Source organism: Cetorhinus maximus, chromosome 24, assembly GCF_964194155.1.
Source record: "Cetorhinus maximus chromosome 24, sCetMax3.hap1.1, whole genome shotgun sequence".
Classification (NCBI taxonomy): domain Eukaryota; kingdom Metazoa; phylum Chordata; class Chondrichthyes; order Lamniformes; family Cetorhinidae; genus Cetorhinus; species Cetorhinus maximus.
The window spans coordinates 29969336-29996987 of NC_135902.1; the positions used below are offsets into that span (position 1 = coordinate 29969336).

At 44.7% G+C, this 27652-nt stretch overlaps 1 protein-coding gene across 1 annotated transcript in view; it reads left to right on the top strand.

Annotated features, from left to right (window-relative positions):
- The window catches only part of mgat5b (alpha-1,6-mannosylglycoprotein 6-beta-N-acetylglucosaminyltransferase B), a 1185562-nt gene that overhangs the window by 1155592 nt on the left and 2318 nt on the right, over positions 1-27652 (top strand). The window contains exons 23-25 of the mRNA XM_078570583.1: positions 7465-7581; positions 19368-19442; positions 26404-26681. Of these exons, the coding sequence (XP_078426709.1) occupies positions 7465-7581; positions 19368-19442; positions 26404-26681 (470 nt within the window). The remainder of the gene's footprint in view (positions 1-7464; positions 7582-19367; positions 19443-26403; positions 26682-27652) is intronic.

The window sequence follows — 27652 nt, forward strand, 5'->3', positions numbered from 1 at the left end:
TTAACACTGGCTCTTGTACTAGCAACTGTGGTACAAAACAAAAAGAAGTGTTTAAAGGGTGCAAGGAAATTATAAGCACCGCTGTAAGAAGTAGTAATTTGCGTAACTTCCAATGCACCTATCTATTATCCCTTTCATGTTCTCTCTGGGGCACTGTGTTGTGATGACCACAGATGTGCATGCAAGTACTGTACTAATCCCATTTTAAAATTATACCATTTTTGCATTTATGTAACAAGATACAAAACCAATGCCATCTGGACCCACTCATCTCTCATCAGAGACCAAGATCCTTTTTTGATGGGCAACTTGATTTTTTTCTTTGCTCAATGCCATCTCTTATGCAGCCAGCAGAGAAAAAGAAATGAATTCTGTTTTGGATGATTGACAGACCACCATGTGGACTAATTAACTTACATACAATTTACCCAGCGTCACTGATCATGAGACAAATAGAAGTCATGGTTTTTGAGACAGTGATTAAAAATATATAAAATCACATTCAGGAAGAAATTGGACCTTATTGCACCCAGTTTATGGGGATAAATCAGGCACAGTGAGGCCCAGTTTTAAGAACCAATATCCTGCACCCCAAGAATGCTTGTAAGACATCCATAAATGTAAATTGGTGTGTGTACCTGAATTTGGGTTTGACCATTTTCCAAGCATTGCATCCCTTATTTATGTACTCAGGAGCCTATTTTAGGCCATCTTACATTGGTCTGCAATGATTGGACATACGAACTAGGAGCAGGAGAAGGCCACTCAGCCCTTCAAGTCTGCTTCGCCATTCAATAAGATCATGGCTGATCTGATTGTAACCGCCCACCTACTTCCGATAACCTTTCACCCACTTGTTAATCAAGAATCTATCTAGCTCTGCCTTAAAAATATTCAAAGACCCTGCTTCCTTTTGAGGAAGAGGGCTCCAAAGACTCATAACCCTCTGAGAGAAGAAAATTCTCCTCATCCTTGTCTTAAATGAGTCCTTATTTTTAAACAGTGACCCCTGGTTCTAGATTCTCCCACAGCGGGGAAGCATCCTGTCCACATCCACTCTGTCAAGACCCCTCAGGATCTTAAAGATTTCGGTCAAGTCACCTCTTACTCTTCTAAACTCCAGTAGATACAAGCCTAACCTGTCCAACATTTCCTCATAAGTCAACACGGCCATTCTTGCCTTCTCTGAACTGCTTCTAATGTATTTACATCTTTCCTTAAATAAGGAGACCAATACTGTACACGGTAATCTAGATGCGGTCTCACCAACAACTGAAACATAACCTCCCTACTTTTGTATTCAATTCCCCTCACAATAAACGATAACATTTTTTCAGCTTTCCTAATTACTTGCTGTACCTGCATACTAGCTTTTGTGATTCATGCGCTGGGACACCCAGATCCCTCTAAATCTCAGAGCTCTGCAATCTCTCACAATTTGGATAATATGCTTCTTTTTCATTCTTCCTCCGAAAATGGACAACTTCACATTTGCCCATATTATACTCCATTTGCCAGGACTTTTCCCAATCACTTAAGCTATCTGTGTCACTTTGTAGCCTCCTTACTTCTTCTTCACAACTTACTTTCTTACCTATTTTTGTGTCATCAGGAAATTTAGCAACCATACCTTCATCCAAAGTATTTATATAAATTGTAAAAAATTGAGGCCCCAGCACTGATCCCTGTGGCACACCAGTCGTTACATCTTGCCAACCAGAAAAAGACCTATTTATGGCCACTCCTTGTTCCCTGTTAGCTAGCCAATCTCCTATCCATGCCAATATGTTACCCCCTACCCCATGAGTTTTTATTTTCCACAATAACCTTCGATGTGGCACCTTATCAAATGCCTTCTGGAAATCTAAGTACAGCACATCGACTGGTTCCCCTTTATCCACAGCTCAAGTGACTCCTTCAAAGAACTCTAATTAAGCAGGCATTAGGTTTGTCCTTTTCAGGATTCAACCACTGCATAGAATCACAGTGCAGAAGAGGCCCTTCGGCCCATCGAGTCTGCACCGACACGTGAGAAACACCCGACCTACCTACCTAATCCCATGCAGCCTAAGAACAACAACAAGAACTTGCATTAAGAGCAGGAAGCTAATAAAAGGCCATTTTTTAAAACATTGCTATGGAACCAAGAAGAATCGGATTGGTTCCCTAAAGCCACGGTCTTCACAATCACTCACCACCCTGCTGCTGTTACCTCCATCTCATTCCAGAATTACTTTCGACCAACAAAGAAATTTGCACGCCATACAAATGGGTCAGGTGGAAGGGTTGTTTGTGGAGGCGGGACAGGTGCTAGCAGCTCACCCAAATTAGGCAAATGAGGCCCAAGAACTAATACAAGGACATCTCAGGTCTCCTCTTTGGGACAAATGCTAGGTGCACCACATTAATTACAAGCCCCAAAACAGCCCATAACCAATTTAGAACTCATTGGGCAGGATTTTCCCCTTGTCGGGTGGACGCGGTGGGTGGGCCTGAGAGTGGCCACGAAACGGACTGCTGCCCGCGATCAGGCCCAGACACCGATTTCACGCTGGCAGGCCAACTAAGGCCCACCCCGCGTGAAGTGCGGCTCCACGCTGGCCTGCCAGCCACTGGTGACCCGGCGGCCGTTTTAAAAGCGGCCCAGGCAGCCCTTGGAAGGCTGCCATGGAGGACGTCCCCTGAGCCAACACTGTGGACCCGAGTGCAGCTGGACACGATAGGCAGGAGGGCAGGGTGGGTGGGCACTCACCCCTGCCGCTTCACTGATGAGTGCCTCACCATCCTCCTGGAAGATTTGGCTGTCGGAAGGGACACCCTTGTCCTCAGGGATGTGAGGAGGAAGCCACCGTGCCTCACCAAGAGTGCATATGCGGAGGTGGCGGCACTGGTCAGCAGTCGTGACGTGGTGCGGCGCTCCTGGTGCAGTGCCGGAAGTGCTTCAGTGACCTGCTGCGCTCAGGAAGGGTGAGTACCATGTTGGCATGGGTCAGTGTGCAGATGTGTTAAGGTCTGGCCATCTCCGAGTGGACCTCAGGGGTGCTAGAGTCTGAGTGCCAACTGTCAATCACACCAGAGCTGGCCAAGGGGGTGAGCCCTGGCTGCTTGGACTGAGTGCCTTGTGGCTTGAGGGCCATGATTTCGGATGTGCCCTGCCAGGTGCTCCTCAGCTGGTGTTGGCCAGGCTGCAATGGCGCTGCAGGTAGAGAGTGGACAAATCAATGCTCCTCTGTTGTTTCAGGAGAAGACGGCCCACAACAATATTGAAAGGTCACAGACCAGTGGACACCCTGCTAGCCTCCTAATTCTCTCAAGATATGAGCAAGAAGCCCTGGAGATGGAGAGCCGGCACGCTCCACATGCAACTGGGCATGGAGAGGTGGGGGTGCCAGACAAAGGTAAGAGCGCAGTGCACAGCGGTGAGAATTTCGGATTATGCACCATTCTGGTGTAGTCTCTTCATTGATGTGAGCTTCAAACTTGGAGCCCCCATTGATCACTGGAAGACAACGGCACCAGGATGCAGATCTCCATTGTCTCACCAGGGTGCCTGGTATGCCCAGTGACAGTGTGATGACTTTAACTAATGACATGTCCTTCTTCTCCCTTTTAGGTTCGCCAGCAGGCGTTCACTCTCCGGATCCTGAAGGGCCACCCCTGACACCAGAGGACCCACCGGGCATCGTTTGCACCTGTGTCACACCCGCTCTCTGAAGCAGGCACCAGCACAGATACCAGCACCTCGGTGGGCATTAGAGCAGTGGCTAGTATCTCGGTGCACATTGGTGAGGGCACCACAATCGCTTGAAGTGCAGGCGGAGGCAGAGAGTGCCCAGGGCACCGGCAGTTGGAAGACTGCGGGGGACCAGGCCGATGCTCAGTCGAAGGTTGATAATGAGCCTCTGGAGTCGCCCATTAGGCGGCAGATGCTGGATGTCCAACGGGATGCATGGGAGGATCTGGCGGAGATCCATGGGGGTGCACATGCCATGGTCTCTGTGATGGAGGAGTCTTTGCAGCGCATGAGCACTGCATTAACCATCATGGCCGAGCGCACTGCCTCCTCCATTCAGAGAGTGGCGAGTCTCATGGAGAGGCAGCTCCAGGGACAGAATGTGGGGTTCTTGGGGTTGCACTCAGACCTGCAAACCCTCACACAGACACTGAGCTCAGATGGTCAGTGTCAGTGTGGGGGATGGATGAGGCACCCAGTAGCCCAGCTAGTGGCCTGTCCATCAGTGGTGTTCAGGGAGGTCCAGAGAGACCTCACGTTGGCACACGAGCTCCCTCCGGTCTCTGCGGGCTCCTCTCTGGGTGCTCCGGATGATGGCAGCAGCTCCTCCGCCCCTCCGGCAGCGACCATGGCATCTGATGAGGCTGCGATGACTGGGGAGATGCCAGCCATGGCACTGGCTGCTCCCTCCCAGGCGGGGCCAGCACAGACTCCACAGACCAGAGGATGACCACCAAGACCATCAAGGCCAACAAAACAGCAGAGTCAGCAGGCTGGACACAATGCTGGTGCAAGCGAGGGGGGGACATCTAGACATAGCACTGACAAACGTAAGTTAAAGGCACCATGAGCACAAGAGGGACAGGTGAGGGGTGATTTTCTGTTCATTTTTGTTTACTTTATGTATACTGGTCTGATGTTGAATTCCAGAAATGCTTCTGTTAAGATTATTGAACTATCAGAATGTCATGAATTGTGTTTTTGTCGTCATGGCCTGCGTGTGCTTCACCTTTTTATTTCATTGGTGCAGGGAATGCCAGTAAGAAATGCTGGACTTAGATGGTTCTGAACTTTATTGCACAGGCACCGAGTGTTCTTTGGGTTCAAATGAAAGGTTCCTTTCAGACATCCGGAATGGATGAGACAGCCCTGACATGCATTTGAAGCTGGTGTTTGGTAACCTAGCTGAAGGAGCACTGGATCAAGGCATCCCTGGTGTCCCTGCCTCCCCGCAGGTTACCGAGGTCTGCCTCCACGCCCTCAGCATTCTCCTCACCATGCTGCTCTTCGGACTCACTACTGGACTCATCATCTGTGGCCTGTGTAGCTGCATCAAGATTCTCTTCCTCCAGTGGGACCCCCCTTTCCAGTGTCAGTTTGTGGAGAGCACAGCATGCAGCCACTATCAGTGACACCCGCTCTGGGGGGTATTGTGACCCCCTGAACAGCCCAGGCATCTGAAGTGCATCTTGAGAAGACCTATGGTCCTTTCTACCACCGCACTTGTGGAGGCATGACTCGTATTGTAATGCACCTCTGCCTCTGTTCTTGGGTGGCAGAGAGGCATCATGAGCCACCTCTTCAATGGTTAGCCCTTGTCACCCAGCAGCCATCCATCCAGTCAGGCTGGAGCACTGAAGAACCTCGGCACCCGGGAGTATCTCAGGATGTAAACATCGTGGGAGCTGCCAGGTACCTTGCACAGACTTGCAGAATCTGCATCCTGTGGTCACACACTATCTGCACGTTCATGGAGTGGAAGCCCTTCCTGTTGACAAAGGCACGCAGCTGACCCGCTGGCGCCTTGTTGGCCACATGTGTGCAGTCGATTGCGCCCTGGATGCGGGGGATCCCAGCAATCGCTGCAAACCCTCTGGCTCGCTCAGCATCACAGAGTGCAGAAGAGGCCCTTCGGCCCATCGAGTCTGCACCCTGTACCATGAGAGGCGGAGCCTCCTTCGACACTGCACCCCAGACATATTGAGGTAGCTGCATCTCTGCCTGTAAACCCTGGCAGCAGCTGGATAGTGGCGTCTTCTGCGGCCCCTTCCGCCTTGGACTCCCTGTTGGCCCTGCGCCCCTTGTGCCTGTGCCTTTCCTCCCACTGGTCCCTCCCCTGGAAGCTGCATAGGGACACATGGCCTCCTCTCCCTTCTGCCCCTCTCTTCCTCCTCAGAGAAGATGCCTCCAGAGGAGACCACAATCCCCATTACCAGGGTAAGGGAAGCCTCTCTCATACCTAGAAGGGTCCACACAGTCTGAATTCTCCAGGGGCTTGGCAGACAGCAATGAGTCCTGAAATGAAGCCTGGAAATGCTAAGAATGAAACCCCCAACAGAGATGAAGCTGCCAAATACCAATAAGCAACCAGCAGCAAACTATCTCCAAACCTCCTCACTACTCTCACTGGCAATGCTGCTGATCCTCTTTGTCCTGCCCTTGGATGAGGTTTATGAGAATGTCGGCTGGCCGCCTGCCGATTTGCCCGTGCGATGAGCAGAAAATCGCACTGGCAGGGAAAAATCACAGTGGATTGGACCATTGAGGGCCTTAAGTGGACGCTTAATTAATGGCAGGTGTCGCTCCGGCACCCATGTGCGCCCGCCGAATGAAATATCGTGCGAGTGCACAATGATGTCGGGACACTCGCCCTGACGCCATCACGCACTATTTTACTCTCGATCGGGTTGGGCGCGCGCCCGCCCACGGGTTGAAAAATTGTGCCCATTGTGTCACTAAGTACATTGCAATTTGATCTGATCGCACAGTAAAACAAAAGGGGAAAGATAATTAAGGCAATTTTCCTGTTACATCCACCCTGTGTTCTCCTTTTAATTTGTACCCTGTATGTGATGCTGGTAATGCTGCATTTATTGCCCATTCTTAGTTGCCCTGAGAAAATGGTGGTGGCCTTTCTTAAACCTTTGCAGTCCTCATGGTGATGGTCCTCCTCTTAATAAACTCTTTAAATCAAAAAATGTACCTCATGTATGTTGTAATGAATATCCAAGTGTTATTAGAACATAAGAAATAGGAGCAGAAGGAGGCCATTGAGCCCCTTGATCCTGCTCCGGCATTTAATAAGATCATGATTGTGACCTTAACTCCACTTACCTGCCTGCCATAACCTTTGACTCCCTTTGGTAGATCAAAAATGTGCCTAACTCAGCGTGAATATATTCAATGATCCAGCCTCCACTGCTCTCTGGGGTAGAAAATTAAAAGAACCTCTGAGAGAAGAAATTCCTCCTCATCTGTGTGAAACTATGCCCCCTAGAAGCCATCGAATGGCATCTGCTATTATTTAGACATGCCCTAGTCCATTTAATGTCAACAATATTTTGCTCTGCAAGTTGCTGCAGATGGGAACGGTCCAGAGCCCTGTGCAGGTCATCAGGGAATTGAGGGATCAGAGCTCGCATCTGTGTGTCTCCTCAACCAATCAGGTTGAAGAATTCTAAAATTAACAGCACAATTACTGAGAAGGAAATGTGGGTGTATTCAATGTCAAATTAAATACAGGAAGAGAAATAAAGAAATGGAAAGAAAGATTGAATTGAGAGGCCGATCTTTTACAGCTATTTTCATGTTTAATTGTGCATTTGCCCCTCGCCTGAAGTTGATGTGATATTTGCATGTAAATAATTGGAAGCGTTAATAGCTCACCATTATTTTGAAATCAATTTTTGGGAAAACATTTTGCTGAATCTATTATTTCCCTTTGTATCAAGGTTTCATCACAACATCCATACACTGAGTATTTCATTGGGAAACCACACGTATGGACAGTAGATTTCAACAATACAGAGGAACTGGCATCGGTTGTCAGGACAATTTCAACAACCAAGGTATGATTATATTCTAGAACAATAGAAAGAAAGAAGAAAGACTTGCATTTGTATAGTGCCTTTCACAACCACTGGATATCCCAAACGACTTTACAACCAATGATGTACTTTTTAAGTGTAGTCACTCATGTAGGAGACACAGCAGCCAATTGGTGCACAACAAGCTCCCATAAGCGGCAATGTGATAATGACCAGATAATCTGCTCTTGTGATGTTGACTGAGGGATAAATATTGGCCAGGGCACCAGGGATAACTCATTTAATGAGAAACTGTGTTTTCACATTAACTTTAACTTCAACCTATAATTTGAAAGCAGAAAGGTTAGATGATAAGCAGTGCTTTGAGGCTATGTTTTACTTTGAAATTGTTAATTAAAATGTGCAGGATTTCATATTTTATATTGAGATCAATAGTAACTCAAAGTAAGTAATTGTGGGAAAAATCCACTTTATTTTGAGGTACTGAAATAAAAAGTATATTGAGCAGAATTTAACATGACCCATTTTCTTTGGTAAGGTGCTCACATCTTAGTCAATTAGCTGAATTGCAGTCGGGTAAATTCTGGAGGGAGTGATATACCTGCAGGCCATTATTTTACATTTCTAATGTGTCTCTGAGTGGGAAATAGTAATGGAAAAGCTTGAGGGGCAAAATATTGCGCTCGTCGGGTGGGTGTGCACCCGTAGGGGGAGCATCCCGACATCATCGCGCACTCGCGCGATATTTCAGTTGGCGGGTATGCGCTGGAGTTGGCAGCGCGCCCGCCGACAATTAACAGGCCATTAAAGTAATAATTAAATGAAATTTTAATTTGAAATTTTTCGCTGCCCGTCCAACCTTACGGTTGGCAGGCAGGCAAAAAGGTCAAGCGGCCTTTGGATTTTTTTCCACAGGCAGGATGAGGCTTCCAACAGCAAATGAAAATGAAATAAAAATTTTAAATTTCATTCATAACATGTCCCTGCTCATGTGACAGAGTCACAGGAGGGGACATGTTTTTAACATTGCTTAAATTTTTAATTTTTAATTTTAAAAATCCTCAGCTCTCTGAGGCAGCTCTGTGCCTCAGGGAGCTTTTACTGCGTGCGCCTTCAACGCTTGAGTTACTCCCGCCCCCACCCAGGCAGCGCTGCAGCACACGTTTCACGCTGGCTGGACGTTAATCGGCCATCCAGTGTGAAATCATGGCCGGAGCCCAATCGCTGGCCGCAGTCAACTTCCTGACTGCTCCCAGGCCCGCCCGCCGAGGGTCATTGGAAAATCCTGACCCAGGTGTCAGGGGATGAATATATTTTCTAAGTATTTTGATCCTTTTACTCAAAGGTCATAGTGTAATAAATAATATCATCTTTCCTCTTTGGCAATGGTTTTAAGATAAAGGTATTATTGTGTTTGATTACATGTGAATTTTTTACATTGTGCTTTGAATAAAAAGAAAACAAGCTGTGCTATTTTATAGAAACAAAAAACTACTGCGGATGCTGGAAATCCAAAACAAAAACAGAATTACCTGGAAAAACTCAGCAGGTCTGGCAGCATCAGCAGAGAAGAAAAGAGTTGACGTTTCGAGTCCTCATGACCCTTCAGCAGAACTGAGTAAAGTTAGGAGAGGGGTAACTAACTTTACTCAGTTCTGCTGAAGGGTCATGAGGACTCGAAACGTCAATTCTTTTCTTCTCCGCCGATGCTGCCAGACCTGCTGAGTTTTTCCAGGTAATTCTGTTTTTGTTTTGTGCTATTTTATACTTGCTGCAAAATGAAGGGGCAGAAGTTTCTGGTCGGCGTGCGGGGACACGTAAAATGATGCACGGTGATGTTGGGCATGCCGTCCCGACGTTGCCATGCGTTATTCTGATCTTCCGCTCGGCGGGCGCACACCGGAGTTGGCTGCGTGCCCGCCGAACTGTCAAAAGGCCTGTTAAGCCCATTAATAAACTAATTAAAGCAATTGTCAGGGCTGCCTGTCCAACCTTAAGGTTGGCGGGCAGGCGAAGAGCCCAAGTGGCCTTCGCATTTCTCATGAAACCTCATCCACAGGTGGGACGAGGTTTCATGAAGGGTTTATTAATTAAATAAAAAATTTATTAAAATTCATAAACATGTCCCAGCCCATGTGACACTGTAAAGTACATTAAGAGTAAGAGGATAACTAGGGAAAGAGTAGGGCCCATTAAGGACCATAGTGGTAATTTGTGTGTGGAGCCGGAAGGCAAAGGTAGGGTTCTAAATGAATACTTTGTGTCGGTGTTCACAAGTGAGAGGGACGACGCGGGTATGGAAATCAGGCAGAAGGACTGTGATATAACTGAAGAAATTAGCATTGAAAGGGAGGAGGTTCTAAGTGGTCTGGCAGGCTTAAAAGTAGATAAGTCTCCAGGCCCAGATGAAATGTATCACAGGCTGTTGAGTGTGGCAAGGGAGGAGATAGCAGGGGTACTAGCGATAATTTTCAATACCTCTCTGGCCACAGGAGGCCTGGAGGACTGGAGGATAGCCAATGTGGTACCGTTATTCAAGAAGGGAAGAAGGGTTAAACCAGGGAACTGCAGTCCAGTCAGTCTAACCTCAGGGGAAACTATTGGAAGCAATTCTGAGGGACAGAATTAATCTACACTTGGAGAGGCAGGGATTAATCAAGGACAGTCAGCATAGTTTTGTTAAGGGGAGGTCATGTCTGACCAATTTGATTGAATTTTTCGAAGGCGTGAGCAGGTGTGTAGATGGGGGCAATGCATTTGATGTAGTCTACTTGGACTTCAGCAAGGCTTTTGATAAGGTCCCACATGGGAGACTGATAATGAAGGTGAGAGCCCATGGGATCCAAGGCAATTCGGCAAATTGGATCCAGAATTGGCTGAGTGGCAGGAAGTGGAGGGTGAGGGTCGAGAGGTGTTTTTGTGACTGGATGCCTGTGTCCAGTAGGGTTCCACAGGGATCGGTGTTGGGTCCCTTGCTGTTTGTAGTATATATAAACGATTTAGGCTTGAATGTAGGAGGGTTAATCAGTAAGTTCGCGGATGACACGAAAATTGGTGGGGTGCTAAATAGTGAGGAGGATAGCCTTAGATTACAGGCGGATATAGACGGGCTGGTCAGATGGGCTGATCAGTGACAAATGGAATTTAATCGGATAAGTGTGAGATGATGCACTTGGGTAGGACAAACAAGGCACGGGAATACACGATGAATGGTAAGACCCTGGGAAGTAGCGAGGATCAGAGGGACCTTGGTGTGCATGTCCACTGGTCCCTTAAGGTAATGGGACAGGTAGATAAGGTGGTTAAGAAGGCATATGGGATACTTGCCATTATTAGCCGAGGCACATCATGCTGGGCGGGCCTTAATTGGCTCACCCATGTAAAATGGCGTCGTGCAGCCGATCGCGGACAGTGATCAGCTCCATGCCTGCTCCTGCTCAGCCCCCACAACGGGGAGAAATTTCTCCCCAAGGGAAATGAATTTCACCTGCATTATATGTAGCATTTGATCATGTGAATAACATTGGGGGAAATTTTAACCCCAAAGCAAGAGTGGGTTAGGATGAGGTGGGATGTTAAAATTTTAAAATCTCAAACCTGACCCCCAATCTGCCTTAATCGCCCATTTTAATGGAGGTGGGAGGGGGGGTAACCATCTTGCTCCAAGGGGGTGGTTTGTCCATTTAAATATTAGTATGAGTCAGCATGTCTGATAGTTAACCTGTCTCCTGGTTCAACCCTGGCTGGCTGGGTTTCCTGGGCCTTGTGAAATCCAGCAGCTAAAGGAAGGCAAAGACTGCTTCATGAGGGAGGCTTTATAGCACAGCTTGTGGGCCAAGAAGAAAATGAGTGTTTTCTTTCAGCTGACCAAGCTTACTTATTTCTCTGCCCACCATCAGACCATTGCCTGCACCTCCTCCGCCCCCACCCCCACCTTCCAACATGGTCAGACTCACCCTGGGATTAGGGATCAGACACGCCGATGCAGAGATTTTTTTTCCTGATTGGATTTGCCCAAGATTGGAGATCAAGGTTCAAACTGCCCTCTGGATCAGTAATCATACCCATTTCCAATCACCAGCAAACCTCGCCCCACCACTACATGGAACTATATAACCATAGAAAAATTACAGCACAGAAAGAGGCCATTCAGCCCATCATGTCTGCACTGGCCGAAAAATAAAAAAACAATAACTAACTGCCCATTCTAATCCCACCTTCCAGCACCCGGTCTGTAGCCTTGCAGGTTACAGCACTTTAGGGCAGATCCAGGTACCTTTTAATTGAGTTGAGGGTTTCTGCTTCTACCAACAAACCAGGCATCGAATTCCAAACACCCGCCACCTACTGTCCTACTGTCAATCACTTTAAATCTGTGCCATGGTAATTGACCTCTTCACCAGGGGAAACAGGGCATCCCTGTCTACCCCATCTAGGCCCTTCATAATCTTGTACACTTCAATCAAGTCACTCCTCAGCCTTCTCAGTTACAAGGAAAACAACCCCAGCCTATCCAATCTTTCCTCATAGCTGCAATTTTCAAGCCCTGGCAACATTCTTGTAAATCTCCTCTTTACTCTCTGCAGAGCAATTATGTCCTTCCTGTAATGTGCCAACCAGAACTGTACACAAAATTCCAGCTGTGGTCTAACCAGCGTTTTATAGAGTTCCATAATCACATCCCTGCCTTTGTATTCAATACCTCGTCCAATAAAGGAAAGCATTCCCTATGCTTTCTTTTCCACCTTATACACCTGTCCTGCCACTTTCAGGGACCTGGGGACATGCACTCCAAGGTGTCTCACTTCCTCTATCCTTCACAATATTCTTCCATTTATTGTGTATTCCCTAACTTTGTTTGTCCTCCCTCACATTTCTCTGGATTGATCCACCACTTTTCTGCCCATTTAACCAAACCAATGATATAATTCTGGAGACAACCGCTATCCTTTTCACTATCAAGTACACAGTCAATTTTTGTGTCATCTGCAAATTATTTACTTCACTCCTGTACTTTCTATACACCTCTAGACTTTCCAGAGTATTGAGATTTTTGTCACTGTCATAACCTTTCTTTTTTTGCTTTATCTTACCTTGTATGCTTCTGGATAATCAGGGGGCTCTAGCTTTGGCAATACTGCCTTTTTTCTTTGTGGGACATGTCTACACTGTACCCATAGAATCTCGCTTTTGAATGCCTCCCATTGGTCCATCACTGATTTCCCTTCAAGTAGCTGTAACCACTAGATTCACCAGATTACCTCTCAGCTTTGTAAAATTTGTCTTTCCTCAATTTAGAACTTTTACTCCAGTTCTATCTTTACCCTTTTCCATAATGATGCTAATTCTACCTATATTATGGTCACTATCTCCAAAATGATCACCCACTGCTACTCCATCTGCTTGCCCAGCTTCATTTCCTAAGACTAAATCTACAGTTGCACCCTTTCTTGTTGGGCTTGTTACATGCTGGCTAAAAAAGTTCTCTTGAATGCAGTTCAAGTATTTTGTGCCTTCTGTGCCTATTACACTGTTTGTATCCCAGTTGATATTAGGGTAATTGAAGTTCCCAACTATTACTGCCCTATTGTTTTTGCACTCAGAAATTTGCCTACGTGTTTGCTCTTCTATCTCCCTCTCACTATTTGAGTGTCGACATTACACTCCTAGTAGTGTGGTGGCTGCCCCCTTTTTATTTCTGAGCTCAACCCATATAGCCTCATTTGATGATTCATTCATCCCTCCTCACAGCTGTAATTGATTCTTTAGCCAATAATGCCTTTTTAGCCCCCTCTCGATCCTGACTGAAAACCCCATATCCAGGGACGATGAGCTGCCATTTTTGCCCCTCTTTAAGCCAAATTTCTGTTAAACCATGTTGCCGTTTGTCTATCTGGGCCCTCAGCCCATCAGCTTTATTAGCTATTCTACTTGCACTTAAATAAATACCTTTTAGGATTGCCAAATTCCTGTGCTGTAAACCTTTTAACCTTTGCTTCTTCTGTCTTTCAGTGTCACTCGTTAATTTTCTGTCTCCCGCTCCCTGCTCTCAATTTGTCCTATCTGAATCTGCCCCCAGTTTCCCATTCCCCCTGCCAATCTAGTTTAAACCCTCCCCAACAACACTAGCAGATCTCCCTGCAAGAGATGATCAGAACCCCCACCACCTCCTAAGATCGTACAATCTCCAGAGATTGACACCAACAGCCCTCCCCCACCTCACCACCACCACCCCACCTTCCCCCCCCACCAAAAGGAATTGGGAGCAATCCCACCCACCACATAAACTAATGCAACCGTAGACTCACCGCCTGGTCTCCTGGGCTGTGGCCTCCTCCAGAGTGCCTGCCCGACAGGGACCCAAACCTGTTAATCAAGGAACGGGGAACCTCCTGGCAAAAAGGATACATTGTGGAGCCAGACTCCACAACGTGCTGGCCAGAAAACCTCCCTCTTGCTCAAATACCCGCCAAGTAAATATTGGGTCATTGGGCCTGAATTCTGAACCATTAGAATATTTTACACCGTTTTCACAAGATAAATTCCTTGCCCTTGAACCCATGGGCTGCATCTTCCATTCGGCGAGTGGGGTGGGGGCCCGCTCGCTAACGCGTAAAATGACGCAGGGTGACGTCAGGCGTGCATCCCAACATCACCCCGTCATTTACATTTTCAGTTCGGCGGGGCTGTGCACTCGCCGAATTGTCAAAGGCCTATTAAGGCCATTAAAAAAGTAATTTAAATGATTAATGGACCTGCCTGTCCAACCTTAAGGTTGGCAGGCAGGTGAAGAGCCCAGGCGGCCTTCAGAAAATACATGAAACCTCATCCACGGGCAGGACGAGGTTTCATGAGGGTATTAAAATTTGTATAAAATGTTTAAATGAAAGAAATTGACATGTCCCAGCTCATGTGTCAGTGTCACTTGAGGGGACATGGTCAGGAATATTTTTTTCTGCCTTTAATGAAAGTTTGAATCTTGAGCCGATCTCCCTGAGGCAGCACTTTGCCTCAGGGAGATCTGTGCGCTCTTTTGTGTGCATGCACAAAAGAGTGCACTCCCGGCTTAGGGAATCCCCTCCCCACCCGCCCGAACAGGGAGCACACAGCGCTTCTGGGCGGACGTCATGCTAGGCGGGCCTTAATTGGCCCGCCCACGTAAAATGGCGTCACGCCCCCGACCAGGGGCACCGATCGGGAACCCATCCACTCCCACACAACCCCCCCCAACGGGGGGAAAATTCTACCCCATGTTTCAGTTTATTTTCTTCAGTAAGTCTATAGATATGTATATCTCTTCTGTGCTTTCTGTTATTCTGCCATGTATTGTCCGAGAAATTCACATAATACAAACTTGATTTGTGGCCATTGATTATTTTGTAAAGAAATGGGGTGAAACAATATAAGCTGGCTACTGGGAGTGAAATTCAACTTTGACAGTTGCACAAATGGGTGATGGCAAATTAGCAACCAATCTTACAACCCGCTCGATTATCTTTAGCATTCACTTCAATGGAAATCAAATTCAGGCAGGGTGAAAATGGACTGCCAATTCATTAACACCCATTTTGCAGTAATGCCAAGTCAAGTTTCAATCTGTTTCCCTCAGGAGGTCAGATCTGGGGCGTGTTAATCATGTACCCCTGGGTCTGGAAGCTACAGAACTCATTGTTTGCCCTGCATTTTAAGTGTCTCTAGTGAAAGCATGAGTTACTTTAATGACATGCGTGTATGCAATTTGTGCTGTTGTTCTATAATTAGCATAACAAATCATGGGCACACTTGAACATTTTCAGAGGTTGGCACAAAAGCATTGAAAAGCAATTTGAGGTGAAGTCACAAGACAAGCACAGCGTGAGTGTTACTGCATGGGCATAGCACCAACTTTTAGAAAATGGGGTCTGATGCTCAGAAATTATGTTTTTTATTCTGGGTAACTCTTGTATAACAAACTCGTAGAATTAATGCAAATGCAGCCATAGCCCACTGGTAATCCAATGTTAATCAGCCCTTGAATGAAAACCATTGTTTTCTCAGTCGCAGTATCCTTTCTGACATAAGGGCGGCAGTGAGAAAAAGTGTCTTGTTGGGATGTTCTTCATCAGGCATTGTTAATTAGGAGGCTGTTCACATGGCAGAGATTGAAGTCAGACATTGAAAGGATTCTAATGGAAAGACGAAGCTTCATATAAAATGTACCTACCTTCCTATTAAGTGCTGGTATAGGTCAGCCCTCTCTCAACTAATGAAGAATAGTGGTTTTCCAACAAAAACATAATTGGCCAGAGATTAGTCTATATTTGTTATCTTACAAAGCTGAACAATTCCAGTATCCCTGCATTTTCTTTCAGCTGTTAGTTTTCAGAGTACAAATTAGAAACATGTATGTGCCTCTTTTAATGACTTCATTATTCAGCATGTAACATACCAGTACCATCTGCTTTCTTCACAGTATATTGTAGTACAATTATATCCTTGTATCTCTGCTAGGAGTTGAGTAGTAGTATCTTAAGTCATTTTTTTTCCAGTGGGTTTCTCATATCTCTGAGGAGACAATTATCAAACTTGCCTTTGTCCTGGAATAATTGGTGGATCGAAGATTGCCCTTCAGAATTAGGAGCATTTCCAAGAAACTGCATCGACAGGTATAATGATTTGGCAGCGGTCACGGACAATTTGAACATTCATGTGTTGATGAGCGCCATGGGATGTTACACAAGTGCTTGAATGGCAGTTATCCTCTATGGGGAGTGTCAAATCTTTTGAAAAACCCTGCCACTGCATGCTAGTGCTGATCTTAATGTGCTCACCAGCATGTCAAAATAGGACATCTGTGTTTTGAGTAAAAGCGCCATGAACCTCAAACTGACTGATCCTAGACAAATTTCCTGTCACCTGGAAGAACCCTGTGGTTAAAAAAAAACTGTTGGTGTTACTGTTAACCATATTGGCAGCATAGGACCATTGTCGCTGTTTCAGTTCAGATCTGATTCCAACAAGTTAACATGGATTAATCAGTTGCTTCCTTGATGAGACATGTTGTGTCCATTGGTGGGCACCATGCTTTAGGAAGGATGTGAAGACTATGGAGAAGGTGCAGAAAAGATTTATGACCACGCTTCCGGGGATGAGAAACTTCAGTTATGTGGTCAGATTGACAAGGGTGGGGCTGTTCTCCTTAGAGAGTAGGAGGTTGAGAGAAGATTTGATGGAGGTGTTTAAAATCATGAGGGGTCTGGATTGAGTGGATAGACGGAAGCTGTTCCCATTTGCAGAGGGCACAGATTTAAGGTGATTGACAAAAGATGAGGAAAACATTTGTACACAATGAGTGGTTAGGATCTGGAATGCACTGCCTGAGAGCATGGTGGAAGCAGATTCAGTTATGGGTTTCAAGAGGGAATTGGCTCAACACCTGAAGAGAAAAGATTTGCAAGGCTGCGGGGAAAAGGTGAGAGATTGTGAATAGCTGAGTTGTTCTTACAGAGATCTGGCATGGACACAATGGGCCAAATGTGCTGTAACCATGCTATGATTCAGTTCTATGATTTTATGGGGGCAGACTTTCATGTTGTTTTGTTGTGCCTGGATATATTGAATTGCCTGAGCACTGAACATAAAGGAAAATCAGTTTAGGGGATCACATGCCAGTAGCAGGATCTAGCTCAATTTTGTGCTTATTTCCATAAATCTACAAAAATCAAGCATCCTCTATTGTGACCACTCCTGATTTTTCTCTTATGTGCAGTGCCCAGTTACAACAACAAGATCTGTCCCACAGTCTCCTTGTACATTCTCATTTGTGAAGTTGAGAGCTCTGTCATTCCAGATAGGCATATTGCCTGAGCAGTGAATACTGGTAATCCTCTTATTAGGCTCTTGCATACCTTTGACCCTGCTCTAATATTCATGTTTTCTTCTTCTTTTCCTCTCCCTCTTAATCACAAAGTATGCTATTTTCTGATGTACAAAATGGAAAATTCAAGATACTTGAGTGAAAAGTAGGGATGAATTTTGTACTCATGATGGGGTGATGGTACTGTAACCTGCTCAGGGGAGCAAACTCACCTGCTTCAGGACCGTTCTGCTCTCCTGTCTATTCTGGACTCTCCAGCCTTGCTCCTCTTCTCCAGCCTCCCATACCCCTCCCTGTTTATACATTATGACAGAACATGAAACATGAATTCGGTGTTCAGCTGCCATGACTGATAATGATGGGGTGATGGGTGGATCTACGCATACATGAAGAATTTTTCAATTTTCTTGGCTAGAAAGTAGAAGTTTCATATTATATGGGTTACCTTATATGCAAACATATAGACTGAGATTTGCTAATGCACCCATATAGCTGTGTGATCTGATACAATTGACTCCTTATAATGTCCCTTGCTGTGCTCCATATTGGACTTCTAGTCACCTCTCCACTACATAAGTGTCACCCTTAGAATAGGTGTCATTGTTATGAATGCTTGAATCTGAACGAGGAAATTTGGAATTGACCCATAACTAACCGAAAACAATTATTGCCCGAAATGTCTATTTAAGTACGCTGTGTGGGTGCATTAGCAAATCTTAGCCTATATATTTGCATGTAAGGTAACCCATATGATATGAAACCTCTACCTTCTAGCCAAGAAAACTGAAAAATTCTACACGTATGCGTAGATCCACCCATCACCATCAGTCACGGCAGCTTAACACTGAATTCATGTTTCATGTTCTGTCATAATGTATAAACAGGAGGGGTATGGGAGACTGGAGAAGAGAAGCAAGGCTGGAGAGTCCAGAATAGACAGGAGAGCAGAATGGTCCGGAAGCAGGTGAATTTGCTCCCCTGTGATCACACAGCTATATGGGTGCATTAGCAAATCTTGACCCCAGGAAAAGCACTTGGAGCATGGCTACAATGCACTAAGGTGCCACACACATTTAATTCATACGTTAGCTATAGCGCAAAGGGCACTTCTTCCCCTGTGAGCCATTAAGGAAGAATATATGGTCGCCTTGAAACGCTTTAGTCTTAAATATCGGTGAATGGTAATGTTTTCAAGTGAAGAAATAAAGTTGCTTCCTTCTTTACTTGAAAAATATTCTGCAATAAAGAAAGGATGTGGGTTACATAAATTGAAGGAATTTTTAATTAGGAGTCTCCAGGAGAGTGCGAGAAATTCAAGCTTTGTTAGACAGATTTTCAGCAGCGAGCTGCAATATCTCAGTGCCAGATCAGCACATCACCATTGCTATATAATGGTCCAAACATTCCTTACTTTCTCTTAATTATAACAAAGATTGATATTTAAAAGATTTGTAGCATATCCTTGCATACTAACTCACCAATAAATATTCAGGTGGTTGTAATAAAGTTGCATAATGTCAGCTAAAAGTCACAAGAACACAAGGCAAGCACATTTAATTTAAGAAAATCTAATTCATTCTGTTTGGCACCTCAGCTATTATGTATCTGTCTGATGGCGTTAGGAAGAAATGATATGACGGAGCTCGCTGCCTGGAGTACTGATGTGAAAAGAGTTCATTATATTTCACTCAAACATCCAGGACCATAATTGAGAACTCCCTTTTTCAGGATATGCTTCAATTATTGAAAAATGTCTGAAGCAGACATGGGGAAAAATCTTAATTGCACTGAGCAAATTCATTCACATATTGCAGTGGGATGCTTATATATGTGGTGCAAGCTTTAAGTTAGGAAATTAATTACACACTATAGTATTATTGAACATAGTCAATGTAAATATATTATTCATCCCATTGTTTTTATCTGTAATATATTATTTTATGCTCATTAGGTTGAACCTTATCTTCCATATGAATTTACTTCTGAAGGGATGCTGGAACGTGTCCATGCTTACATTCAACATCAGGTCTGTCAATCAACTTTTCTCTCTCTCCTCACAGGTCATGCTGTATTTTATCAGGTAACAGTCTTCCTATAACACTGTAAGTGGCATTGTTTTCAGCCTACAAGCAGCCCAATATTTGATGGTGCGAAGACATTATTCACAAAAATAAAACACTTATCATCCACAAAATGCTTTACCTTATGCCTTGAACTAGAAATTAGAAAGGAAGGAGTATTTTTACAAGCATCTCCCTTTGTTAGTGTTCCAAATATCCCCAGAAATTGCTGGAACACATAGCATATTACATAAGAGTACAATAATCTCACCACTAAGTTGAGGTGTTCTATTTGTTCAGTAGCCTTCAAGAAAAAGCAAGTACACATAAGTGTACTTATATTATCCCCACCATTACTTACTTGCTTTATCAGTACACCTTAATTCTCTCCCACTCCCACCCACACACTTCCTTTCAGAAAGGACACAGGTGCCAAATGCACCTCTGTTGCAGGCCTCTGAGAATGCACTTCTTAATATGGCTGCTTAGGGGTGCATGCATGTGATCTGGGCTTGCAGTCAACCACAGCTTCTTCTCTATGGGGCAACCCTTGGGTGCACAATGATGTTTCCTTTTCATCATTTGTCTTAAAAAGTATGTCAAGTGAAATTTGATGAGCATATTGTTTTCCATAAAATGGGGGAGAATGTTGAATGAAAGGTACTCCCCAACTTGCCTTTCCCTTTAATTTCTGCTCGTATGTCGTACAGCCCAAGGGAAATAAAACTGTGCGGCATTCTTCAAAGTTAAACTGGTCAGCTTCAGGGAAATGACCTGATACTCCTGTTTGCTGGAAGCTTATCTTTTACCTTCTACTTTCCTATTGTAAATTTAGATAGAGTTTGCACAAAATGGATATTTATGTTCTAAATAATTTCTCCAAACAAGGTTCCACTGTTTTACTTAACACCGAGCAAAATGTCTTCTGTGATATCCGTGACCTACCTCTATATTTGGATTCAGCACAGATGCTTTGTTCAATGTATTAAAAAATGGCAGAAGCATCAGAAAGTGTTAGAATGCCTAGAGCTAAAAATCTGGCAGACTGCATTTCCCAGATGACAAGTTTTTCCTTGGAATACAGCACCACCTTGCTTTGGATTTGGCAAATAGCATTGGTAAGAGTGACATCCATCTAGTGTAAGCAGATGAGTGACCTGCAACTTTCTGAAGTTATTACTGGATCCAGCCATTCCAAGTTTGAATCTACTTCTAGAAGCACTACTCAGGCTGATCTGCAATATATTTTACAGGCGCTGAAACATACATCACATTGGACAGGTCATGGATTTTATACTGATTGTATATGTTCAATTCCAGTGAAAATTCGATAAATTTAATTTTAAAAGCATTGCAGGGAAATATAAAGTGATAGGCGAAGTAATTTGTGAAAAGTTACCTACTCCCTGAAATCAATAAGAATGGTAAACCTGATTAACAACAATCACAACAGCAATTTGCATTCATATAGCAGCTTTAATGTAGTGAAGTGTCCCAAGGTCCTTCACAGAAGTGTTATCACACAAAATTTGACACCAGGCCACAAATGGAGTTAAATTACAACAAATTATTAAAAGCTTGGTCTATTTTGTAGGTTTAGGGAGGGAATAGACAGACAATACTGGACAGACAATGCTATAATAGACCATAGAACCAGAGGAGCGAGAGATCTCGGAGGGTTGTAGTGTTGGATGAGGTTACAGAAGTGGGAAGGGATGGATTTGAAAACAATGATGAGAATTTTTTTTTTAAAGCCTCGCGGGCTGGGAGGCAATGTAAACCAGGAGCAGAGGTGATGGTTGAAAAAAAGGAACAAGCCAGCATTTATTGCCCATTCCTAATTGCACATGAGAAGGTGGTAGTGAGCTGCCTTCTTAAACCACTTCAGTCCATAACGTGAAGGTACTCCCGAAGTTCTGTTAGGGAAGGAGTTCCAGGATTTTGACCCAGGAACAATGAAGGAATGGAGATCTAGTTCCAAATCAGGATGGTGTGTGACTTGGAAGGGAACTTGTAGGCGGTGGTGTTCCTATGGTCTATTGCCATTGTCCTTCTAGGCCATAGAGATTGCGGGTTTGGGAGCTGCTGTCGAAGAAACCTTGGAGAGTTGCTGCAGTGCATTTTGCAGGTGGCACTCACTGCAGCTACACTGCACAGGTGCTGTAGGGAATGAATGCTTAGGTGGTGGATGGGATGCCGACAAGTGGTTGCTTTGTCCTGAATGGTGTTGAGCTTCTTAAGTGTTATTGGACCTGCACTCAACCAGGCAAGTGGAGAATATTCCATCACACTCCTAAGTTGTGTCCTGTAGATGGTGGAAAGTCTTTGGGGAGTCAGGAGGTGTCATTCGCCCCAGAATACCCAGCATCTGGCCTTCTCTTGTAGCCACAGTATTTACGTGATTAGTCCAGTTCACTTTCTGGTCAATGGTGATACCCCAGGATGGTGGGGATTCAACAATGGTAATCCCATTGAATGTTAAGGATTGTCTCTTCTTGGAGATTATCATTGCCTAGCAATTGTGTGACATGAATGTTACTTGCCATTTATCAGCCCAAGCTTGGATGTTGTTCAGGTGTTGCTGTATACAAGCACAAACTACTTCATTATCTGAGGAGTTGTGAATGGCATTGAATATTATATATTCATCAGCAAACATCCCCACTTCTGACCTTATGCTGAAGGAAAGGTCATTGATAAAGCAGTTGAGGATGGTTGCGCCTAAGACATTGCCCTGAGGAACTCCTGCACTGTTGCCCTGGGACTGAGATTATTGGCCTCTAATAACAAAACCATCTTCCTTTTCCTCCATTTCTGGTGATAGTCTGTCCACCAATATTCATTACAAGCCCACCGACTCCCACAGCTACCTCGACTACAGATCCTCATGCTCTGTTTCCTGTAAGGACTCCATCCCATTTTCTCAGTACCTTCACCTCCGTCGCATCAGTTCCAATGATGCCACTTTCCAAAATTGCAATTCTAACATGTCTTCCTTCCTTCTTAACGAGGTTTCCCACCCACTGGGGTTGACAGGGCCCTCAATCATGTCCGACCCATCGCCCACGTCTCTGCCCTCACACCTTCCTCTCCCTCCCAGAACCATGATAGGGTTGCCCTTGTCCTCACTTTTCACCCCACCAGCCTCCGCATTCAGAGGATTATCCTCCACCATTTTCGCCAGCTCCAGCATGATGCCACCACCAAACGCATCTTCCCCTCACCCCCCCCCCATCAGTATTCCGTAGGGATCATTCCCTCTGGGACGCTCGGGTTCACTCCTCCATCACCCCCAACACTTCATCCCCTTCCCATGGCAGCTTCCCATGCAACTGCAGAAGGTGGAACAGCTGCCCCTTTACCTCCTCCCTCCTCGCTGTCCAAGGGCCCAAACACTCCTTTCAGGTGAAGCAGCGCTTCACTTGCACCTCCTTCAACTTTGTCTCCTGAATTAGCTGCTCCCAATACACTGTCCTCTACAATGAGGAGACCAAACGCAGACTGGGTGACCACTTTGCGGAAACACCTTTGGTCTGTCCGCAAGCATGACCCAGACCTTCCTGTCACTTGCCATTTCAACACGCCATCCTGCTCTCATGCCCACATGTCCGTCCTTGGCCTGCTGTAATGTTCCAGTGAAGCCCAACGCAAACTGGAGGAACAGCACCTCATCTTCCGATTAGGCACTTTACAGCCTTCCGGACTGAATATTGAGTTCAACAACTTCAGACCATGAACTCTCTCCTCCATCCTCACCCCTTTATTATCCCTTTTTTCAAAATTCATTTTTATTTTTTATCCACTTATTTTTATTTTTATTCATTTTTATTTTCATTCATTTATTCATTGTTTTATCCCCTTTTTTATGCCCCCTTCCTATCCCATTTTCAATCCCTTTTTTTCCCCCACCCCACACCCTCAAGGGTCATCTGTTATTTGTTCATGTTGTTCTTTCACAGAGTGTACCCTTAGTCCTGCTATTATCACATTCTGCTTTCTTACCTTAATGCCACTATCAGCACCCTTTTTTAGCCTATATCACAACTATTAACAGCCCCTTTGTCCTTTTGTTCATGACATCTTTGTCAATCTCTCCTTTGTCCCCACCTATCACTGGCCTTCTATCCAGCTTCATCTGCTCCACCCCCGTTAAACAGTATAAATTTCATCACATTTCTACTTCTCTGTAGCTCTGAAGAAGGGTCATACAAACTCGAAATGTCAACTCTGTTTCACTCTCCACAGATGCTGTCAGACCTGTTGAGTTTTTCCAGCATTTTCTGTTTCTGTTTCAGATTTCCAGCATCCGCAGTATTTTGCTTTCATCTTCCTTTGTGCTAGATGTGACTCCTGCCAGCTGGAGTGATTTCCCCATGATTCCCATTGACTCTAATTTTACTAAGCCAGCTTAATGCCATGCTCAGTCAAATGCTGCCTTGATGTCAAGGGCAGTCACGCTCACTTCACCCCTAGAACTCAGCTCTTTGTCCATATTTGGACCATGGCTATAATCAGGCCTGGAGCCAAATGGTCCCGGCAGAACGCAAACTGAGCATCAGTGAGCAGGTTATTTGATGAGCAAGTGCCACATGATAGTGCTGTCGACAACCACTTCCATCAAATAGAAGTAAAATATTGTGAATGCTGGAGATCTGAAATAAAAACAGAAAGTGCTGAAGAAACTGAGCAGGTCCAGCAGCATCTGTGGAGAGAGAAACAGAGTTAACGTTTCATGTCGAATATGACTCTTCTTTGAAACTTTCTGTTTTTATACCACCTCCATCACTTTGCTGATGATTGAGAGCAGAAGGGTCGAAGAAGACAGTTTGTAGAGGAGAAGAGAAACTGAATTATTTTTGCATTCCGGGATGATCCAGGAATAGTTTTGGTAGAGGAGACGAGGGTTCAATAGAACTTTCTATGTGATCCCATTCTGGCGATGAATGACCAAACCAGTTCAAGCCTGCCTCTCTTGGATTTAAGGGAACAGAGATGTGGGCCATATCAACAACCAGCGTGAGAGGAAGTAACGGCTTTAATGGGAATAAGGGCACCAAAGGCAGTTGGGAATTTGAAAATGCAGTTGTAAAGTGAGATTGGGAAGGTGATATGAAAGAACATTGGTACAAGGAAGTGATCAGAGATGGCCAGAGATGACATGATGGGAGTAGAGAGGAGTATGAGTAGACAAGTTTATATGGAGGGAGAGATTAAGGGAGAATAGGATCCCAGTCAACTCAGGAAAGAGCATGATGAGTTGACACAGACACGCTGAGGATGCAAAGTCACTAGTACAGAGGCTGAGGGTGAAAATTAATGAGGATATTTCAGTATTTTGGAAATTTGGCATGGTACTTGGGGAGAAGGATTTTAAATGAAAGGTAAGAGGGGTGAAACAAGGTGAGATGCTCAAAGGAGAAAATTTCAGGGAACCAGGGGGTCAGACCAAAGTGTTACTTAGTGATATGAACCATATGGCAGGGTAAACGATGGAAGTAGAGGCTTTAATGGGAATAAGGGCACCAAAGGTGGAGAGTGGAGGTGGAGAGTGCATATCAATAACTGCAAAAATGTCACGGTGAATGGAGGGCCAAAAAGCTAGGCAGTTGGGAATTTGAAAATGCAGTTGTAAAATGAGATTGGGAAGGTGATATGAGAGAACATTGGTACAAGGAAGAGTTCAGAGATGGCCAGATGAAGGTTCATACGGACTCGAAACGTCAACTGTATCCCTCTCCGCAGATGCTGTCAGACCTGCTGAATTTTTCCAGGTATTTTTGTTTTTGTTGTAAATGATGGAAGGTATAGCCAGGAGGGGAGACTTCATTAAATGGGAAGGTGTCATCACAAATCAACCCAGGTTTCAATGTAAACATCCACAGTAAGCTCATGGAGGGCAAGGGCTTCTTCCCAAGAGAATAGACATTCTGGAAGGAGAAGGTTGGCGAGAGATTTCTAGCAGAGATCTCAGAGCCTGCACTATTGGGAGGACTGAGTGGGACAGGAAGGAGATTGGCAAGGTTAACCCCCAGCAGGGAAACTACATGGGCAGAAGCTCAGTGAGCAAGTAGGATAGGACACTTAGGTACTTTAGCTCATAAGGATGCAACAACAAATGCCTCATTGGACTCTTCAGAGGTTGCCAGAGCCAAGAGGGAAGCTGTGGCAGGAGAATAGAAGGGTAAAGGAGTGGTGAAGTGTTGGGATAGGAATTTGGGAGGGAGGAGTACCGAAGAGGAGAGAAATGATAGGAGCCATGAGGAGAGGAGAGAAGAGTCTAGGAGAGTTAAAGAGAAAAGAAGAAAGGGGAAATATAAGTGATTGGCTCAGGAATTGGGGTGGCTGTCAAAACGCATGCTCAAGTGGACCCAGGAAAATCAAGTTATATAGGTGTGATTGGGATAAATATGTCCTGGTATTAAATGGAAAGCAGAGAGGAGCCAATAAGAGGGAGACCAGAGTTAAAGCCACAGGTCCCACAATGGGATGAAGTTGATGTTGGAAGGGTGCAGACAGCTTGGTGCATCGTTGAGTTGATGTTCAGATTCGGAGGACAAGTGAGCCCAGAAGCTATTTGAAAGGTTCAGTACTGGAGGAGGCACTGCTGGTTTAGCATCAATTATTGTGGCTATGATTTAAAGAGCAACACCTACAAAGGAATTTAAAATAGTACACATGATAGGACTTTATAATGCAGTCGCCTCAATGTTTATATTATCTTGCATTTTTTATAATGTGACACACAGTTTCCTTCCTTTTCCCTGATGAGATGTGTTTTCCTACCTCAGGCTCTCTCCTCACCAATGTGAAGTTTTAAAGCAGTATTTGATAATTACATTTTATCCCCCAGTTTAGTTTCCTACTGAAAGGTACCTAACTATGAAAACATTTGTACCAATGCCATCTTTTTCTTCTTTCTTGTAACAGGACCTCTGTGACACGGTATTTCTGTCATGGCCTCAAAATAATGTGAGGCATTTCCCACCCTCACCTAATACAACAAGCCTATTCATGTTTCCTCAAAATGTCACTGGGCTTTCCTGGTCTCCAAATGCCACCAAGCTGCTCACTTGGCCTCCCATTAGCTCAATGCAATTACATGTATCAACAACCGCACAATCTTGTACAGATGCCTGTCAAGAGCATGGACTTGTCTGTGAACCAACATTCTTCCAGTTTGTCAACAATAAGGCCATCTTTGAGCAGTAAGATTGTTTTTCCTTTTCCATTCATTAAGTCTGAGGTTTTGAATATTTCTAGTAAATAAGATTAGGAATGTGCTGCACTGAAAAACATCATCACAATTCTTTTGATAACTGTATAGGATTACTATTTTAAGAGAAAATAAAAGTAAATCAAAAATACGAAGAGATGGTCATTTTCTTATTCTATATTTGTCTATTTAGGTTTTATCTGCTATGGTGGTAAGAGAGACTGACCCAGGCTTGATTTGCAGTGTGGGCTGAGTTAGTTAGTTGCAGCAAAAGTAATGTTTCAGGTGCTACATTAGCTCTGATGCCCTGGGGCAGAGAGCAGGAAAGTGTACCAGGTTCCTGTGTTTGCTCACTTTTCAATTGTTCTTGCTGGCAAGTGTGATACTCTCTGCTGTCTGCACTCGCTGTCAAGCTCTCATTGATTTGAGTAAAGTATGAAAGGGCTGCTGTTGCCCATAGAACTGTATCCAGTAAGAGTCTGCATCTGCCACAGAAGAGGGGGGAAATTGACTTTGCAATCAACAAATATATGGGCATTAACAGTGTGGCTTTTTGGAGAGAAATGTATAAGTATTTGAAAAATGTTGAGGATTTTCAGTGCTTGGAGTGTTAAGAGCTTGAGTGGCTGTAGAACTAAATATATTAAGAAAAAAAGACTTGCATTTATATAGGGCTTTTCATAACCACTGACCATCTCAAAGCACTTTACAGCCAATGAAGCACTTTTGAAAGGTTGTCACTGTTGTAATGTAGGGAAACCAGCTGCCAATTTGTGCACAGCAAACTCCCACATCAGTAATGACCAAATAATCTCCTTTTTTTCTGTGATGTTGATTGAGGGACAAATATTAGCCAGGATACCTGGGATAACTCTCCTACTCTCCTGTTATGGGAACATTTACATCCACCTAAGCAGGCAGATGGGGCCTCAGTTTTGCATCTCATCTAAAAGACAGCACCCC